We start from the raw sequence: 21,202 nt of genomic DNA, 5'->3' as shown, positions 1-21,202 counted from the left end.
GTTTATAAACAGGCTTGAGTCTGACTAGAGCCTGAGCAAACTCTTGAACGTCTGGAACCTCTGCCAGACACTTGTGTAAGAGAATAGACAGAGCAGATATCTGTCCCTTTAAGGAACAAGCTGACAATCCTTTCTCCAATCCTTCTTGGAGAAAAGACAATATTCTGGGAATCCTAATCTTACTCCATGAGTAACCCTTGGATTCACACCAACAAAGATATTTTCGCCATATCTTATGGTAGATTTTCCTAGTGACAGGCTTTCTAGCCTGAATCAGAGTATCTATAACTGACTCAGAGAAACCACGCTTTGATAGAATTAAGTGTTCAATCGCCAAGCAGTCAGACGCAGAGAAACTAGATTTGGATGCTTGAATGGACCCTGTATTAGAAGATCCTGCCTCATTGGCAGTGTCCATGGTGGAACATATGTCATTTCCACTAGGTCTGCATACCAAGTCCTGCGTGGCCACACAGGCGCTATCAGAATCACTGAAGCCTTCTCCTGCTTGATTCTGGCGACCAGACGAGGAAGAAGAGGAAACGGTGGAAAGACATAAGCCAGATTGAAGGACCAAGGCGCTGCTAGAGCATCTATCAATACCGCCTTGGGGTCCCAGGACCTGGATCCGTAGAGAGGAAGCTTGGTGTTCTGACGGGACGCCATCAGATCCAATTCTGGAGTGTCCCATAGCTGAGTCAGCTGAGCAAAAACCTCCGTGTGGAGTTCCCACTCCCCCGGGTGAAAGGTCTGACGACTTAGAAAATCCGCTTCCCAGTTGTCCACTCCTGGGATGTGAATTGCTGAGAGATGGCAGGAGTGATCCTCCGCCCACCTGATTATTTTGGAGACTTCCTTCATCGCTAAGGAACTCTTCGTTCCCCCCTGATGATTGATGTAAGCTACAGTCGTGATGTTGTCCGACTGAAATCTGATGAATTTGGCCGCAGCTAGTTGAGGCCATGCCTGAAGCGCATTGAATATCGCTCTCAGTTCCAAAATGTTTATCGGGAGAAGAGATTCTTCCCGAGACCATAAGCCCTGAGCTTTCAGGGAGTCCCAGACTGCACCCCAGCCTAACAGACTGACATCGGTCGTTACAATGATCCATTCTGGTCTGCGGAAACATGTTCCCTGAGACAGATGATCCTGAGACAACCACCAGAGAAGAGAGTCTCTGGTCCCCTGGTCCAATTGTATCTGAGGAGAAAAGTCTGCGTAATCCCCATTCCACTGTTTGAGCATGCACAGTTGCAGTGGTCTGAGATGTATTCGAGCAAAAGGGACTATGTCCATTGCCGCTACCATTAACCCGATTGCCTCCATGCACTGGGCTATAGATGGCTGAGGAGTGGAATGAAGAACTCGGCAGGTAGCTAAAAGCTTTAACTTTCTGACCTCCGTCAGAAATATCTTCATTTCTACCGAATCTATTAGTGTTCCCAGGAAGGGAACCCTTGTGAACGGGGACAGAGAACTCTTTTCGATGTTCACCTTCCACCCGTGAGACCTTAGAAAGTCCAGTACAATCTCTGTGTGAGCCTCTGATCTGGGAAAATACGCCGCCTGAATTAGGATGTTGTCTAGGTAAGGTGCTACTGCTATGCCCCGCGGTCTTAGCACCGCCAGAAGGGAACCTAGCACCTTTGTGAAAATTCTGGGAGCAGTGGCCAAACCGAAAGGAAGAGCCACGAACTGGTAATGCTTGTCCAGAAAAGCGAACCTGAGAAACTGGTGATGATCTTTGTGCATAGGGATATGTAGGTACGCATCCTTTAAATCCACGGTAGTCATATATTAACCTTCCTGGATCATTTGTAAGATTGTTTGAATGGTCTCCATCTTGAATGATGGGACTGAGGAATTTGTTTAGAATTTTTAGATCCAGGATTGGTCTGAAAGTTCCCTCTTTTTTGGGAACCACAAACAGGTTTGAGTAAAAGCCCGTTCCTTGTTCTGCAAGTGGAACTGGACATATCACTCCCATCGTGAGTAGAGCTTCTACACAGCGTAAGAACGCCTCTTTCTTTGTCTGGTCTGAAGACAGACGAGAAATGTGAAACCATCCCTTTAGAGGGGAGTCCTTGAATTCTAGAAGATATCCCTGGGTAACAATCTCTACTGCCCAGGGATCGTGAACATCTCTTGCCCAAGCCTGAGCGAAGAGAGAGAGTCTGCCCCCTACCAGATCCGGTCCTGGATCGGGGGCTACCCCTTCATGCTGTCTTGGTAGCAGCTGCAGGCTTTTTGGCCTGTTTACCCTTGTTCCAGCCCTAGTAAGGCTTCCAGGTTGCCTTGGGCTGCGAAGCATTACCCTCTTGCTTTGCAGCTGTAGATGCTGAAGCCGGACCGCTCCTGAAGTTACGAAAGGAACGAAAATTAGCTTTGTTTCTAGCCTTAAAGGGCTTGTCCTGAGGGAGAGCATGGCCCTTTCCCCCGGTGATTTCTGAAATAATCTCTTTCAATTCTGGCCCGAAAAGGGTCTTCCCCTTGAAAGGGATATTTAATAATTTAGATTTTGACGACAAATTGGCCGACCATGACTTGAGCCAAAGTGCTCTGCACGCCATAATGGCGAAACCTGAATTTTTTGCCGCTAACTTAGCTAACTGCAAGGCGGCATCTGTGATAAAAGAATTAGCCAGCTTTAAAGCCTTAATTCTATCCATAATTTCGTCGTATGAGGTCTCCGTCTGGAGCGACTCCTCCAGCGCCTCAAACCAGAAAGCCGCTGCAGTAGTTACAGGAATAATGCAGGCAATAGGTTGGAGAAGGAAACCTTGTTGAACAAAAATTTTCTTAAGTAAACCTTCTAATTTTTTATCCATAGGATCTTTAAAAACACAACTATCTTCAATTGGTATGGTTGTGCGCTTAGCAAGAGAAGAAACAGCCCCCTCAACCTTAGGGACCGTCTGTCACGAGTCCCGCCTGGGGTCAATTATGGGGAACATTTTCTTAAAAATAGGGGGGGAACAAAAGGGACACCTGGTCTATCCCACTCCCTAGTAACAATATCTGCAGCCCTTTTAGGGATCGGAAACGCATCAGTGTATACTGGGACCTCTAAGTATTTGTCCATTTTACACAATTTCTCTGGGATCACCATAGGATCACAATCATGGCTAATACCTCCCTCAGCAATACGCGGAGGTGTTCCAGCTTAAATTTAAACGCTAATTAATCTGATTCTGCCCACTGAGAAACCTTTCCTGAGTCAGAAATTTCTCCTTCAGACATCAAATCCCTCACCGCTACTTCAGAGTGTTGTGAGGGTACATCAGATAGACCTCCCAAAGCTTCTGACTGCTCATAATCTGTTCTTAAAACAGAGCTATCACACTTTGTAGGAAAAACTGGCAGTTTGGATAGGAATGTCGCAAGGGAATTATCCATGACTGTCGCTAATTGTTGTAATGTAATAGGGGCCAATGCACTAGAGGTACTAGGCATTGCTTGCGCGGGCGTAACTGGTGGCGACACATGGGGGGAGGAAGGAGGGCTATACTCATTACCTTCCGTCAAAGAATCATCTAGGGCTACATTTTTTAAGTGACACAATATGATCTTTAAAGTGTATAGACACATTAGTGCACTTGGGACACAATTTTAGAGGGGGTTCCACCATGGCTTCTAAACACATAGAGCAAGGCCTCTCCTTAGTGTCAGACATGTTTAACAGACTAGTATTATTCACAAGCAGGCTTGGAAACACTTTATTCAAATAAAATTTACAATTTGGAAAAAAACGTTACTGTGCCTTTAAGAAATAAAAAGCGCACACAATTTTACCAAACCGTGAAAAATGATCCAATCTTTGTGAAATTTTTACCGTATGAGCCTAAGGCTTTGAAATGATTGCACAACAATTTTCAGCCCGATTAACCCCTTAATGCCCAAACCGGGCTGCTGTGGCCCTACCTGCCCTTGGGGATTAGTTTTGTGGAAAACAAGCTTCTATGAAGTCCTCAAGCAGTCTTTGGACCCCCCACGTGAAGCTGCATGAACTGTCTGCAAATATTAACTGCGCAACTGAGGCGCGAAAATTAGGCCCCCTCCACTCCGGAGGTGTGGGGCCTTCAAAATCCCAAATAAGTGACTAAACATATGCCATGTGGAAGATAACCCCATAATAACACACCAAAGTGCTTGAAAAATGTCTATAACGAGTAATTTTTCCCAAAAAATAATCGATTGCCCTGTAACAGTGTCCACCAGTCTATTGAGCCCTGTTAAGTAAGCCTTCACTTCTATACTGAGTCTCAGAACATAGCTTACCTTCCCCACATGGGGATTCTTGTCAGTCTTCTAGCATTAACTCAGTCTTGTCTAGAAAAAGATGACTGAACATACCTTATTGCAGTTAAGCCTGCAAACTGTTCCCCCCAACTGAAGTTTTCTGGTACTCCTCAGTCCTGTGTGGGAACAGCAGTGGATTTTAGTTACAACATGCTAAAATCATTTTCCTCTCAGCAGAATTCTTCATCACATTTCTGCTATAGAGTAAATAGTACAAACCGGCACTATTTAAAAATAACAAACTTTTGATTGAATATATAAAACTACAAATCTAACACCACATTAACTTTACCCTCCCGTAGAGTGGCCCTGCTGCCAGAGCCGGCAAAGAGAATGACTGGGGGGCGGAGCCGGAGGGGGAGCTATATGGACAGCTCTGCTGTGTGCTCTCTTTGCCACTTCCTGTAAAGAATGAGAATATCCCACAAGTAAAGGATGACGCCGTGGACTGGATACACCTTGCAAGAGAAAAGTGGTTTGGAAATAGCAAAGTGCTACTTGTATTTATTGCCCTATAACTTGCAAAAAAAGCAAAGAACATGTAAACATTGGGTATTTCTAAACTCAGGACACAATTTAGAAACTATTTAGCATGGGTGTTTTTTGGTGCTTGTAGATGTGTAACAGATTTTGGGGGTCAAAGTTAGAAAAAGTGTGTTTTTTCCATGTTTTCATCATATTTTGTATTTTGTTTTATAGCAAATTATAAGATATGATGAAAATAATGGTATCTTTTGAAAGTCCATTTAATGGCGAGAAAAACAGTATATAATATGTGTGGGTACAGTAAATGACTAAGAGGAAAATTACAGCTAAACACAAACATCGCAAAAATGTAAAAATAGCCTTGGTCCCAAACGGACAGAAAATGGAAAAGTGCTGTGGTCATTAAGGGGTTAAGAGCTTGAATCAAAGTGTCAATGACACTCTCAGAAAAACCTCTCTTGGCTAAGACTAAGCGTTCAATCTCCATGCAGTCAGCCTCAGAGAATCTAGATTTTGATGTAGGAAGGGACCCTGTATCAGCAGGTCCCTGTGACAAAGTAACCTCCACTGAGGAGATGAGGACATTCTCACCAGATCCACAAACCAAGTTTTTTGGGGCCAGGATGGAGCAATTAGAATCACTGTTGCTAGCTCTTGTTTTATTCGGGCCACTACATGAGGGAGAAGAGGTAATGGAGGAAGGAGATATATGAGTTTGAACCTCAATGGAACCACTAGGGCATCTATTAGATCCGCTTGAGGATCCCTCGATCTCGACCCGTACCTGGGTAGTTTGGCATTAATATGAGAGGCCATAAGGTCTATCTCTGGCGTCCCCCATCTGCTGCAAATACCTCGGGGTGGAGTGACCATTCACCCGGGTGAAAGGATTGCCTTCTGTGGAAGTCTGCTTTCCAGTTGGGAACCACAAAGAGGTTTGAATAGAACCCCAGACCTTTTTCTGATGCAGGTACCGGGACAATTACTCCTAAAGAGACTAGATCCTGTACGCAACCTAAAAAGGCTGTCCTCTTCTCTGGTCTTGTAGACAGTCTGGAGAGTAGGAATCTGCCCCTGGGTGGATGAGATTTGAATCCTATCCGGTATCCCTGATATACGACCTCTAGAGCCCTAGGATCCATGCGTCTGAGAAAAGCGACAATCTGCCCATTCATGCCGATTTGTTATCGGTGGGCTTCTTTGTTCGGTTTTCAAGTACTCTTGGGCTGCTTGGGTTTGGATGAAGATTGAGATAGTTGGGACTTGTCCGAACGAAAGGAACGAAAATTAGAGGACCGCCATCCCTTAGGTCTGTTCTTCTTATCCTGAGGTAGGAAGGCACCTTTTCCTCCAGTAAACATAGAAATGAAGGAGTCCAGACCTGGTCCGAATAAGATATTTCCCTTGAAAGGAAGAGAAAGGAGTCCGGATTTAGAAGTCATTTCCGCAGACCAAGACTTCAACCAGAGAGCCCTGCAGGCTAGGACCACAAAACCTGAAGCCTTTGCATTCAGGCGTATAATCTGCATATTCACATCACAGATGAAGGAATTAGCAACTCTTAGAGTCTTAATTCTCTCCTGAATATCCTTGAGGGGAGATTCCACCACAATAAATTCAGACAGAGAGTCGCACCAGTAGGTGGCTGCCAAAGCCACCGCGGCCAACGGTTGGAATAAAAATCCTCTGTGTTGGAAGAGCTATTTTCAAGAGGAATAGTAGTACGCTTAGCTAGTGTCTAAATGGCGCCTTCCACCTTAGGGATGGAACCCCACAATTCCAGTTGAGAGTCAGGGATTGGAAACAATTTCTTAAAGGTTGACGAGGGAGAAAAAAACATAATTTATGCTTACCTGATAAATTTATTTCTCTTGTAGTGTTGTCAGTCCACGGGTCATCCATTACTTATGGGATATATTCCCTTCCCAACAGGAAGTTGCAAGAGGATCACCCAAGCAGAGCTGCTATATAGCTCCTCCCCTCACATGTCATATCCAGTCATTCGACGAAACAAGACAAGAAAGGAGAAACCATAGGGTGCAGTGGTGACTGGAGTTTTAATTAAAATTTAGATCTGCCTTAAAAAGACAGGGCGGGCTACAAGAGAAATAAATTTATCAGGTAAGCATAAATTATGTTTTCTCTTGTTAAGTGTATTCAGTCCACGGGTCATCCATTACTTATGGGATACCAATACCAAAGCCAAAGTACACGGATGATGGGAGGGACAAGGCAGGAACTTAAACAGAAGGAACCACTGCCTGTAGAACCTTTCTCCCAAAGACAGCCTCCGAAGAAGCAAAAGTGTCAAATTTGTAAAATTTTGAAAAAGTGTGAAGCGAAGACCAAGTTGCAGCCTTGCAAATCTGTACAACAGAGGCCTCATTCTTAAAGGCCCAGGTGGAAGCCACAGCTCTAGTGGAATGAGCTGTAATTCTTTCAGGGGGCTGCTGTCCAGCAGTCTCATAGGCTAAACGTATTATGCTACGAAGCCAGAAGGAGAGAGAGGTTGCCAAAGCTTTTTGACCTCTCCTCTGACCAGAGTACACGACAAACAGGGAAGAAGTTTGACGAAAATCTTTAGTTGCCTGTAAATAGAACTTCAGGGCACGGACTACGTCCAGATTTTGCAAAAGTCGTTCCTTCTTTGAAGAAGGATTAGGACATAATGATGGAACAACAATCTCCTGATTGATATTCCTGTTAGAAACTAACTTAGGTAAAAACCCAGGTTTAGTACGCAGAACTACCTTGTCTGAATGGAAAATCAGATAAGGAGAATCACAATGTAAGGCCGATAACTCAGAGACTCTTCGAGCCGAGCCGAGGAAATAGTCATCAAAAACAGAACTTTCCAAGATAAAAGCTTAATATCATTGGAATGAAGGGGTTCAAACGGAACCCCTTGAAGAACTTTAAGAACCAAGTTTAAGCTCCACGGAGGAGCAACAGTCTTAAACACAGGCTTAATCCTAGCCAAAGCCTGACAAAAAGACTGGACGTCTGGAACTTCTGCCAGAAGTTTGTGTAAGAGAATAGACAGAGCAGAAATCTGTCCCTTTAACGAAGTAGCAGATAAGACCTTTTCTAAACCCTCTTGTAGAAAGGACAATATCCTAGGAATCCTAACCTTACTCCATGAGTAACCCTTGGATTCGCACCAATATAAATATTTACGCCATATCTTATGGTAAATTTTTCTGGTAACAGGCTTCCGTGCCTGTATTACAGTATCAATAACTGACTCAGAGAAGCCACGCTTTGATAGGATCAAGCGTTCAATCTCCATGCAGTCAGCCTCAGAGAAATTAGATTTGGATGTTTGAAAGGACCTTGTATTAGAAGGTCCTGCCTCAGAGGTAGAGACCATGGTGGACAGGACGACATGTTCACTAGGTCTGCATACCAGGTCCTGCGAGTCCATAATCCCTGAGCCTTCAGGGAGTTCCAGACTGCGCCCCAACCTAGAAGGCTGGCATCTGTTGTTACAATTGTCCAATCTGGCCTGCGAAAGGTCATCCCCTTGGACAGATGGACCCGAGAAAGCCACCAGAGAAGAGAATCTCTGGTCTCTTGATCCAGATTTAGTAGAGGGAACAAATCTGAGTAATCCCCATTCCACTGACTTAGCATGCATAATTGCAGGGGTCTGAGATGCAGGCGCGCAAATGGTACTATGTCCATTGCCACTACCATTAAGCCGATTACTTCCATGCACTGAGCTACTGACGGGCGTGGAATGGAATGAAGGACACGGCAAGCATTTAAGAGTTTTGATAACCTGACCTCCGTCAGGTAAATTTTCATTTCTACAGAGTCTATCAGAGTCCCTAGGAAGGAGACTCTTGTGAGTGGTGATAGAGAACTCTTTTCCATGTTCACCTTCCACCCATGCGACCTCAGAAATGCCAGAACTATCTCTGTATGAGACTTGGCAATTTGAAAACTTGACGCTTGTATCAGAATGTCGTCTAGGTACGGCGCCACCGCTATGCCTCGCGGTCTTAGCACCGCTAGGAGTGAGCCCAGAACCTTTGTAAAAATTCTCGGGGCCGTAGCTAACCCGAAGGGAAGAGCTACAAACTGGTAATGCCTGTTTAGAAAGGCAAATCTTAGGTACCGATAATGATCTTTGAGAATCGGTATATGAAGGTAGGCATCCTTTAAGTCTACTGTGGTCATGTATTGACCCTCTTGGATCATGGGTAGGATGGTTCGAATAGTTTCCATTTTGAATGATGGAACTCTTAGGAATTTGTTTAAGATTTTTAGGTCCAAGATTGGTCTGAAGGTTCCCTCTTTATTGGGAACCACAAACAGATTTGAGTAAAACCCTTGCCCTTGTTCCGTCCGCGGAACTGGGTGGATCACTCCCATTACTAAGAGGTCTTGCACACAGCGTAGAAATGCCTCTTTCTTTATTTGGTTTGCTGATAACCTTGAAAGATGAAATCTCCCTTGTGGAGGAGAAGCTTTGAAGTCCAGAAGATATCCCTGAGATATGATCTCCAACGCCCAGGGATCCTGGACATCTCTTGCCCAAGCCTGGGCGAAGAGAGATAGTCTGCCCCCCACTAGATCCGTTTCCGGATCGGGGGCCCTCTCTTCATGCTGTCTTAGGGGCAGAAGTAGGCTTTCTGGCCTGCTTGCCCTTGTTCCAGGGCTGGTTAGCATTCCAGCCCTGTCTGTAACGAGCAACAGGTCCTTCCTGTTTTGGAGCGGAGGAAGTTGATGCTGCTCCTGCCTTGAAGTTACGAAAGGCACGAAAATTAGACTGCTTGGCCTTTGATTTGGCCCTGTCCTGAGGAAGAGTATGACCCTTACCTCCAGTAATGTCAGCAATAATTTCTTTCAAGCCGGGCCCGAATAAGGTCTGCCCTTTGAAAGGAATATTAAGCAATTTAGATTTAGAAGTCACGTCAGCTGACCAGGATTTAAGCCATAGCGTTCTGCGCGCCTGGATGGCGAATCCGGAGTTCTTAGCCGTTAGTTTGGTTAAATGTACAACAGCATCAGAAACAAATGCATTAGCTAGCTTAAGTGCTTTAAGCTTGGCCATAATCTCATCCAATGGAGCTGTGCGAATGGCCTCTTCCAGAGACTCAAACCAGAATGCCGCAGCAGCAGTGACAGGCGCAATGCATGCAAGGGGCTGTAAGATAAAACCTTGTTGAACAAACATTTTCTTAAGGTAACCTTCTAAATTTTTATCCATTGGATCTGAAAAAGCACAACTATCCTCCACCGGGATAGTGGTACGTTTAGCTAAAGTAGAAACTGCTCCCTCCACCTTAGGTACCGTCTGGCAAAAGTCTCGTGTGGTGGCGTCTATTGGAAACATTTTTCTAAATATCCGAGGAGGGGAAAAGGGCACACCGGGTCTATCCCACTCCTTGCTAATAATTTCTGTAAGCCTTTTAGGTATAGGAAACACGTCAGTACACACCGGTACCGCAAAGTATCTATCCAACCTACATATTTTCTCTGGAATTGCAACCGTGTTACAATCATTCAGAGCTGCTAATACCTCCCCTAGCAATACACGGAGGTTCTCAAGCTTAAATTTAAAATTAGAAATCTCTGAATCCGGTCTCCCTGGATCAGATCCGTCACCCACAGAATGAAGCTCTCCGTCCTCATGTTCTGCAACTTGTGACGCAGTATCGGACATGGCTCTCACATCATCAGCGCGCTCTGTCCTTAACCCAGAGCTATCGCGCTTGCCTCTTAATTCAGGCAATTTAGATAATACCTCTGTCATAACAGCAGCCATGTCTTGCAAAGTGATTTGTATGGGCCTCTCTGATGTACTTGGCGCCACAATATCACGCGCCTCCGGAGCGGGAGGCAAAGGTACTGACACGTGAGGAGAGTTAGTCGGCATAACTTCCCCCTCTTTGTCTGGTGATAATTTCTTTACAAAATAAAATTTGACTTTTATTCAAAGTGACATCAATACATTTAGTACACATATTTATGTGGGGCTCCACATTGGCCTTCAAACATAGTGAACAAACAGATTCATCTGTGTCAGACATGTTTAAACAGACTAGCAAGCTTGGAAAATCCTTTCAAATAAGTTTACAAGCAATATAAAAAAAAACGCTACTGCGCCTTTAAGAAGCACAAAAAATTGTCACAGTTGAAATAACAATGAACCAAATCAGTTATAGCAACCACATTTTCACAGTAAATGTATTAAGTTAGCAAAGCATTGCACCCACTAGCAAATGGATGATTAACCCCTTAATACCCAAAAACGGATAATCAATTTAACAATTAACGTTTTTATCACAGTCAAACACACTGTCACAGGTCTGCTGTGACTGATTACCTCCCTCAAAATGAATTTTGAAGACCCCTGAGCTCTCTAGAGACGTCCTGGATCAAGGAGGAAGAAGCAGGAAGACTGTAACTGAATTTTTACTGCGCAAAAAAGCGCTAAAATAGGCCCCTCCCACTCATATTACAACAGTGGGAAACCTCAGTTAATCGTTTCTATGTAGAAATAAACTACAGCCATGTGGAAAATCATGCCCCAAAAGATTTATCACCAAAGTACCTCACAAAAAAACGAATAACATGCCAGTAAACGTTCTAAACATGCACTTTAAAAATTAGGTAGTGTTATTAATAAGCCTGCTACCAGTCGCTTCTACTGCAGTTAAGGCTCATACATTACCTCAGTATTAACAGTATTTTCTTAGTCAATTCCATTCCTTAGAAAATTACTTATTGTACATACATTCATCAGCCTGATACCAGTCGCTACTGCATTTAAGGCTGTACTTACATTACATCGGTATCAGCAGTATTTTCTTAGTCAATTCCATTCCTTAGAAAAATAATTTACTGCACATACCTTGTTTGCAGGATTCCCCACACGCTATTCCCTTTCTGAAAGTTACCCCACTGCTCAGAATGTGCGAGAACAGCCAGTGGATCTTAGTTACTTCTGCTAAGATCATAGAAAACGCAGGCAGATTCTTCTTCCAACTACTGCCTGAGAACAAACAGCACGCTCCGGTGCCATTTAAAATAACAAACTTTTGATTGAAGAAATAAACTAAGTATAAAAACACCACAGACCTCTCACAACGTCCTATCTAGTTGAGTTGCAAGAGAATGACTGGATATGACATGTGAGGGGAGGAGCTATATAGCAGCTCTGCTTGGGTGATCCTCTTGCAACTTCCTGTTAGGAAGGGAATATATCCCATAAGTAATGGATGACCCGTGGACTGAATACACTTAACAAGAGAAAAATGTCCTGATTCTTTCCCATTCGTTACTAATAATATTTGCCATACAAACTGGTATCTTAGGTTCCTCAGGTAGCTTAGCCTCTGGAACTTCTAGCATAGACAGGAACTCCTTCAGAAAAAAACACAGATGTTCAATTTTTAATCTAAAGGAGGGTTCCTCCGCTGGAGGAGATTTAGTAATAGAAGTCTCTGACTCCGAAAGTTCACCCTCTGACGCCACAGAAGTTAACTCATCCTTGAATAGCTGGGACATTAAAGCTAGATCCGATTGGAAATTAGATGACTCTAAATCAGGAGAACTACTACTGTTTAATCTTTCTCTTATGTTTTCCAGAGACAGGTAGGGCACTCAGGGCCACAGACACCTTCGATTGTAACTGTGCGGTAAAGTCCACAGGAAAAAGGCCCACTTTAGATGGGGAAATAGTTGAGGCCGTGGGGAACTGCATGTGATGTGATTTGAGTAAAAAGGGTAGGAATCTCTCGGGTCACAGAATCCTGAGAGGTTGATGGCTCAGAAGGACTAATTACGCTATGGGTATTAGCAGATTTAGCTCCCTTCTTAGACTTTTCAAACTGTACCTAGGCAATTGGACCAAAATTGAGCAGGAGGGCAAACCACAGACTCCTCACAATATAAACCGTAGTGAATAATAATTCCTGAAGGAGTGCCTTCAAACGTATTATCAGAATCCTCCAATGCTGGTATGTAATCCCACAGTTGGAAGAAAAAACGTTACAAAACAAAGCGATTTTAATATAGACAGGCATCGTTACAATCCCAATTGCTGGGGAACTCACCACTTCCTAGACCCAGACAAGTAATTAGTGAAAACACTCTCCTCATGAGTGCTGTCTGTAGCAGGATTGCAAGGAAGTGAGTGAGGCCACACCTGGTCACGTGGTGCGCAAAACAGGACTTCCCCTGCTATAAAAAAACTCACAAAACGAAAGTGAAACCTGTTTGTTCCATAACCAAAGTATACAGTCTTATGAGCCCAAATCCCTCACAAAGTGTTAAAGAAGTAAATAAAAATCCCAAAAACTATTCCAAATAATCTCCCCTGAAGGAGATATTAACCCTTGATCCTATTGAGGAATAGAGGAGTCACACTCTGACCCTATAAATGGAGTCCCTGCTATATAATAATAAAGCAGACTTACCCTCCAGGATCCACGCTGTGGAACAGATACAGCCTCTCAAGTGTGATAGCCTTGTAGAGGTGCTCTGACAGGGACCTGAGTGTGTAAAGAAAGCAGTGAAACTCGTCAACACTGATTGCTCAGGAGTTGTTAGATAAACAGTCTGGATGGCTTCGCAGAAAACGTTTCCTTGCATCTCCAGACTCTAACTTTAGTCAATACTCTCACTGAGAGGTTTATATGATTACTTAAAACTCCAATCCTCTCTTGAAGGGAACATACCCATAACAGGACTATCTAAATCTTCTGACACTTCTCTGCCATCCTCTTCTAGTGACAAAAGGCAAAGAATGACTAGGGTGTCTTTGCCTACTTAATGGTGGCCAGGTGTTGTATTTCCCCTCAGTAAGGAATGAAATTGTGGACTCTCCATGCCTTATTGAAAGAAAACTGAATACATACTTTGTCATTTGTTTAATCTAACTATGTGTACACAACACTTTAATTAAGTGTCTTCCGGTTGGACCATAAATTCCTAATTTTATCAAAGACTCTGCCAAAAACAGACTCTCTGATGTCTGATATTCTGTGCCACTCTTCACTAAAGCATTCTTATGTCTCTCTTAAAGGGACGTTAAAAACTAAATGAATCATTGCTTGAATCATGTATTCAGAGCAACGATAAGCCTGAGAATAATTTGTACCTGTATTTTTAAAAAAATATATTAGTTTTTTTAAATATAGAAAAAATAAAAAATAAAGTGTCGCTAAAGCAGTGGGTGTCGCCATATTGTAACTTAGGTTACCTTTTCTTTTGAGACCAATTGGTGACAGTTATAACTGGCCTACTAGAGTGTGCAACCAATGATTGCGTGGAATATAGCAATGTCTGCACTTCAATGTTTAACATGAATTTGAAAGCTCACAATATTCAGAATTAAATTACTTGAAAGGAGAACAAAATAAATAATGAAAGTATTTTGCAAAGTTGTTTTACTACATGTAATTAAACAATTTATATTAATATCTTGAGGTGTTTAATGTCCCACTTTAATGAGACTAAAGAGAATACTAATGAATTTAAGAGTAAGTTGCCTCTAACATTTTTGTTTTAATAAAATGTGCCACAATTTAAAATCTTGGATACATATTAAACATATTGCAATTACAAAAGACATCATAAAAATATAATCTGAAACCCTAAATGTACTATAAATCTAGAAAGAATAATTCAAACAAAAACAAAAAACTTACTTTCCCATCACAGATTGTTGTTGGAGGCAACTCAACGGCACCACTTCAAGGGCAAGGCTGACTGTTTCACTGTAGCCTAAATTTGGTCTTTTATATCTGTATTTACAAATGAAAAGCAAATTAAGAATAGCAGATTATACTGAAAATTTACATTATATATAAGCTTACACAGAATCATTTTCATGTTTTATCTAAGAGAAGAGAGATATCAATCTATTTATTAGCAAGTAAAAACAAGAAAAAAAGCTACAAGGAGAAATCTAAAAAAATGTTTTGTATAAAGCAGTCATTTTACATACATATATGAGAGAGAGACAGACAGACAGACAGAGAGAGAGAGAGAAGGAGAGAGGGTGAGAGGTAGAGGAAAGAGTAGATAAAGAGAGAAAAGAGTAGAGAAAAAGAGGAGAGAGGGAGATGAAAGAGAGGAGAGAGGGAGGGGACAGAGGAGAGAGGGAAAGATGATAGATGGAGAGAGGTAGAGGACAGAGAGGAGAGAAGGAGAGAAACAAGAGGAGAGAGGGAGGGGAAAGATGAGAGAGGAAGAGCAAAGAGGAAAAAGGAGAGAGGGAGGGGAAAGAGGAGAGAGGGAGGGGAAAGAGGAGAGAGGGAGGTGAAAGAGGAGAGAGGGGGGTGAAAGAGGAGAGAGGAGACAGGAGGAGGAAAGAGGAGAGAGGGGGAGGAGAGAGGAGAGAGGGGGAGGAGAGAGGGAGAGGAGAGAGGAGAGAGGGAGAGGAGAGAGGGAGAGGAAAAAGGAGAGAGGGAAAGGAAAAAGGAGAGAGGGAGAGGAAAGAGGAGAGAGGGAGAGGAAAGAGAGGAGAGGGTGAGGGAAAAGAGGAGAGAGGGAGAAGAAGAGAGAGGAGAGAGGGAGAAGAATGAGAGGAGAGAGGGAGAGGAAAGAGGAGAGATAGAGAAGAAAGGAGACAGAGAAGAAAGAGAGGAAAGAGGAAAGAGGAGGGAGAGGAGAGAGAGGAAAGAGGAGAGAGGGAGAGGAAAGAGGGAGAGGAAAGAGGAGAGAGGAAAGAGGAGAGAGGGAGAGGAAAGAGGAGAGAGGGAGAAGAAAGAGGAGAGAGGGAGAGGAAAGGGGAGAGAGGGAGAGGAAAGGGGAGAGAGGGAGCGGAAAGGGGAGAGAGAGGGAAAGGAAAGGGGAGAGAGGGAAAGGAAAGATGAGAGAGGTAGAGGAAAGGGGAGAGAGAGGGAGAGGAAAGGGGAGAGAGGGAGAGGAAAGAGAGGAGAGAGGGAGAGGAAAGAGAGGAGAGAGGGAGAGGAATGAGGAGAGAGAGAGAGAGAGGAAAGAGGAGAGAGGGAGAGGAGGGAGAGGAGAGAGATGAGAGAGGGGAGAGAGGGAGATGAAAGAGAGGAGAGAGGAAGATGAAAGAGAGGAGAGAGGAAGATGAAAGATACGAGAGAGAGACAGACAGAGAGAAATAAAACATACCTTTGGCAGAGGAAGTGGCTACAATTGACCAATATGTTCATACAATGAATAGATATAATTCCAAAAAATAGCAGACTTATGGGGCCCACCTGCAAAAAAAAAAAAAGGTGAACAGGTGAATAATAGTTGCTGTAGAGTTTTGGACTTAGAGGAACATTTAATTCCAAAATTGCCAATATTTTTATAAAAGCGTAGCATTTATAAATGTCAATTTATATATATTTTTTTCAAATAAAAGGATGTTAAAGGGACAATAAAGTCAAAATTAAACTTTGCTGATTCAAATAGAACATACAATTTAAAGCAGCTTTCCAAATTACTTATATTATCTAATTTGCTTTGTTTTCTTAGTATCCTCTGTTGAAAGTCATACCATGGTAGGTTCAGGAGCAACAATTAATTACTGGGAGCCAGCTAGTGAGTGGGTATTGCACACAGTAAATGGTTCACTCAATGTGTTCGACTAGTGCCCAGTAGTACTACTCCTTCAACAAAGGATACCAAGAGAATGAAGCAAATTTGATAATAAAAGAATATTGGAAATTTGTTTAAAATAGTATGTTCTATCTGAATCATGAGAGAAAAACGGGGGGGGGGGTCATGTTCTTTTAGAGTACAATTAAAACAAATAATGCAATATTGGTTTTGTATTTCCTACTAATCCTCACTGGCTGATAATGAAAACTACCTCTGGTGGAGAGATACATGTATTAGCACATTTTATAAACACTCAAATACAGTTATAAATAAAAAGTTATGTTAAATATTTAGCTATAAGAATGTTACGTGATCCAGAGGATTGGTATGTTATTAACTATAATAAATGAAATACACAAATAACTTAGATCTACTTAGATGTGAGAAATTGCTGGTGAACTTGACAGAGAGAGTTAATATAATAACATTAGCATTTTTCCTAAACTTTTGTATTTAAAGGGGCATTTGGGTCAAAATTGAAATGCACATAGATCAATTACATCTTTAAATAGAAACATATTTGCAAAATACATATATTGGTAGAAATGTTTCAAGTACAAGTTATTAATGTTTTAGTGTTAAAAATTTTCTCTGCACATGCATGTGAAACATAGCTATATACTCTGTGCACTAGCACCTTAAATGCTGCTGCTTCTCAGAGAACTAGTGGGGCTTATCTCATTTCAGCACTCATGCAAATTGAGTAATTACTAGATGATATAAACACCTTAGGCTCTCTGGGCAAATGCTGAATTTAAAATGCTGGTGTACAGAGCATACTTAAGAACACTCTTAAAACCGCTATAACTTTTATTAGAAGCATAATAATTTCTGTAATGATCAACAAGCACTAGATAACAGTGTCATTATTGGAGGAGTCTAAGGTGGAAATTAATAATGAGGGAAAGGATCATTGGAGAACAATACTAAAAAAATAATCCAACTTTGTATCCCCATCTCATATTTCACCAGAGGTCTCAACCTTTCTTAATTTAGTTTGCAATGAGGTAATAGCATTGCAAAATACTGTGTTAAGTAAATCTACCAATATAACACAGAGTGATAAAGGAGGAAATATCTCACATATCTCACTGTAACAAAGGCAACAACTTTATATTTACTGCCTAAAATTCACAAAAATAGTGAATGCCCCCCAGGTAGACCGATTATATCAGGGAATGATTCTCTAACTGAAAAGGCAAGTAAATATATAGATGCTAGACTATCTAAAATAGTCACAAGAATCACATCTTATACTAGAGATACTGCTCATGTAATACAGAAGGTACAAAATCTACATATCCCAGATACAGCTATACTGGTGTCGTGTGAGGTTGAATCACTGTACACCAGTATAAAAACTGAGTGGGGGATTAAAGCAGTAGAATATTACCTCTCCAGTGAGGAAAATAACTCTGATATTACTAAGAGCTTTATCATAGAACTACTTACATTCGTCCTCAAACACAATTATTTTGTGTTTGACAACAAGTTCTATGTTCAAACGTGTGGTACAGCAATGGGAACCTCATGTGCGCCAACTTATGCCAATCTGTATCTAGGGTGGTGGGAAAGCCAGGTAGTCGCTAGAAGTGAATATCAGGACTATAGGCAATATATACTCCACTGCTCGAGGTACATAGATGAGCTGTTTATCATTTGGGATGGCCCGAGAACAGAATTGGATAAGTTCATAATGGAGTTGAATAATAACCCCTTTGGATTATACCTCACCTATAACACTAGCCCCATGGAGATACAATTCCTAGATTTAGTTTTTTTAAAAACAGATGAGAATAAATTGGTGACTGAGGCATATCGAAAACCAACTGCAACCAATAATATTCTGCATGCATCAAGTGCCCACCACCCTATGATGATTAAAAATCTACCGGTGGGTGAATACCTGAGGCTAAGAAGGAATTGCTCCACATTAGATGCTTTTAAAAAGGGAGCTAATGAATTACGTGATAGGTTGATAGCCAGAGGATACTCCCTAAAGTACCTAGCAAAAGCCTATCATAGAGCTGTTAAACTTGAACAAGGAGACTTACTACACCCCAAAAATAGAAGGAAAGAACCTGAGAACACAATCAGATTCATTTCCACTTACAATTCTGCTAGTTCAGAAGTAAGTGGGATAATAAGAAAGTATTGGCATGTGCTATTATCGGATGATAAAATCTCTTTTACCCAAATACCAAAGCTTCGCTTACAGACGAGCCCCAAATCTTAAAGATAAATTTGTATCTAGTCATTATGATAGAAATGCTAAAAGGAAGAAGGGTCATTACCATGTGGAGGGTGCCATATATGCCAGCACATGGTTAAAAAGACATCAATGACCGATAGATTTGGGAAATTACAAAAGATTAATCAATACATAAATTGCAAAACCAAAAATGTGATTTATTGTATAAGATGCAACTGTAATTTATTTTACGTAGGTATGACCACTAGATGTCTGGGTACAAGGATCACAGAACACATGTCCAATATTAGAAATGCCAAAAATTATTTAGCTAAATCTAAGAAAATAACCTCAGTAGCAAAACATTTTCTACAAAAGCATAATGGAAAGGTGAATGCACTAATGTGCTGGGATTTAGAACAGACTAAATGTGGCATTAGGGGAGGTAATGTAGAAAATACCTTGTTACAAAAAGAAACCAAATGGATATTTTTATTAAAACATAATTTATGCTTACCTGATAAATTTATTTCTCATGTAGTGTGTTCAGTCCACGGGTCATCCATTACTTATGGGATATATTCTCCTTCCCAAAAGGAAGTTGCAAGAGGATCACCCAAGCAGAGCTGCTATATAGCTCCTCCCCTCACATGTCATATCCAGTCATTCGACCGAAACAAGACGAGAAAGGAGAAACTATAGGGTGCAGTGGTGACTGGAGTTATAATTTAAAATTTAGAACCTGCCTCAAAAAGACAGGGCGGGCCGTGGACTGAACACACTACAAGACAAATAAATTTATCAGGTAAGCATAAATTATGTTTTCTCTTGTTAAGTGTGTTCAGTCCACGGGTCATCCATTACTTATGGGATACCAATACCAAAGCTAAAGTACACGGATGATGGGAGGGACAAGGCAGGAACATTAAACAGAAGGAACCACTGCCTGTAGAACCTTTCTCCCAAAAACAGCCTCCGAAGAAGCAAAAGTGTCAAATTTGTAAAATTTGGAAAAAGTATGAAGTGAAGACCAAGTTGCAGCCTTGCAAATCTGTTCAACAGAGGCCTCATTCTTAAAGGTCCAGGTGGAAGCCACAGCTCTAGTGGAATGAGCTGTAATTCTTTCAGGAGGCTGCTGTCCAGCAGTCTCATAGGCTAAGCGTATTATGCTATGAAGCCAAAAAGAGAGAGAGGTAGCCGAAGCCTTTTGACCTCTCCTCTGTCCAGAGTATACGACAAACAGAGAAGAAGTTTGTCGAAAATATTTAGTTGCCTGTAAGTAGAACTTCAGGGCACGGACCACGTCTAGATTATGCAAAAGACGTTCCTTCTTTGAAGAAGGATTAGGACATAACGATGGAACAACAATCTCTTGATTGATATTCCTGTTAGAAACAACCTTAGGTAAAAACCCAGGTTTAGTACGCAGGACTACCTTGTCTGAATGAAAGATCAGATAAGGAGAATCACAATGTAAGGCAGATAACTCAGAGACTCTTCGAGCCGAGGAAATAGCCATCAAAAACAGAACTTTCCAAGATAAAAGCTTAATATCAGGACTTCCGGTAGGCGGCTTAGCAAGATGGCCACAACTCCACTTTGCTCCGGGACTGAAATCTGTTTTTGAGCGCACTGTGGCAACATCCCCAGCCATCCATACCTCCCTTGGCAATAATTGTGTCTGGGAATACTCCAGGATCAGGACATTTCAACTCCTGGCCTCCGAGAAGAGATAGAAAAGAAAAGTAAGGAATTTGTTTTTGGTCCTACGGACATGCATGCTCAGACAACCAAGATGGCGTGCATTGCTGAGGCCCTAATAGATATATTCATGCCTAAATTGGACTCCTTAACAGTAACTATAGGGGATCTCCTCTGTGAAATACGTGAGCTTCGCACACCCGAACATCCTCCTGTAATTCCTATATGCCTGAGTATGCCTTGTCAGATATCACCAGCTCGTATGAACAGCGGTAACCTAGATAACGGCACCATATCACAGATGGAAGAATCACTCTCCCCCATCCTCCCTCCTCAACCAAACTACCTGATTATGTCGGCAACAGAGATACGGAAAGAGGTAGCGATCCCCAACACACGGATCTACCTAAGACCTGCTTCTGTAGAGGCGCATCAAGTCTCGGGACTCCTGGCGCTCTCCGGATTTGAGGGCGCTGACGGCCCCACGATCGGTGTCCCTGACCCTCTTTACCTTGGCTCTCCAGCCATCAGCATGCTGTTTGGTCCAGCCGACACACCTGGCAAATGTCCTCACATGCCGGAGGGGGGCGACGATGCAACTCCCGAGCCCCCAGAGGACCTTGCTACACTACGCACACCGGGAGAAGACAGTGGCTGCAGAGCTCGTGCTGCACAGGAGAGCAGACAGACAGCGGTTGCGACCTCCACGCCGCAGGGTGACGGCTATTCTGTTGTTCTGGGGTATGAGTGCCGTACTCCTTCTCGTGCTGGAATAGGGTGATCCGCTCCAGACAATAACCTTATACTCCAGCCGACTGGATGACAGAGCGGTCGTATGAATACAAATCTTCGGCTGGCTCACGTATAATGGTGGAGCAATGGACATATTTCAATATCTGACTGTGTGTGTGCCCTGGTACCTCTACACTTTATTCACAGTCATATACC

The 21,202-nt window shown here is 42.4% G+C and overlaps 1 protein-coding gene across 1 annotated transcript in view; it reads right to left on the bottom strand.

The window, feature by feature from the left end:
• Nucleotides 1-21,202, bottom strand: part of SLC36A4 (solute carrier family 36 member 4) — an 879,508-nt gene that overhangs the window by 633,183 nt on the left and 225,123 nt on the right. Inside the window, 2 exon segments of the mRNA XM_053708622.1 lie at nt 14,448-14,543; nt 15,886-15,974. Coding sequence (XP_053564597.1) covers nt 14,448-14,543; nt 15,886-15,974 — 185 coding nt within the window.

Source organism: Bombina bombina, chromosome 3, assembly GCF_027579735.1.
Source record: "Bombina bombina isolate aBomBom1 chromosome 3, aBomBom1.pri, whole genome shotgun sequence".
NCBI lineage: Eukaryota > Metazoa > Chordata > Amphibia > Anura > Bombinatoridae > Bombina > Bombina bombina.
This window is presented reverse-complemented; position numbering and strand designations above follow the sequence as displayed.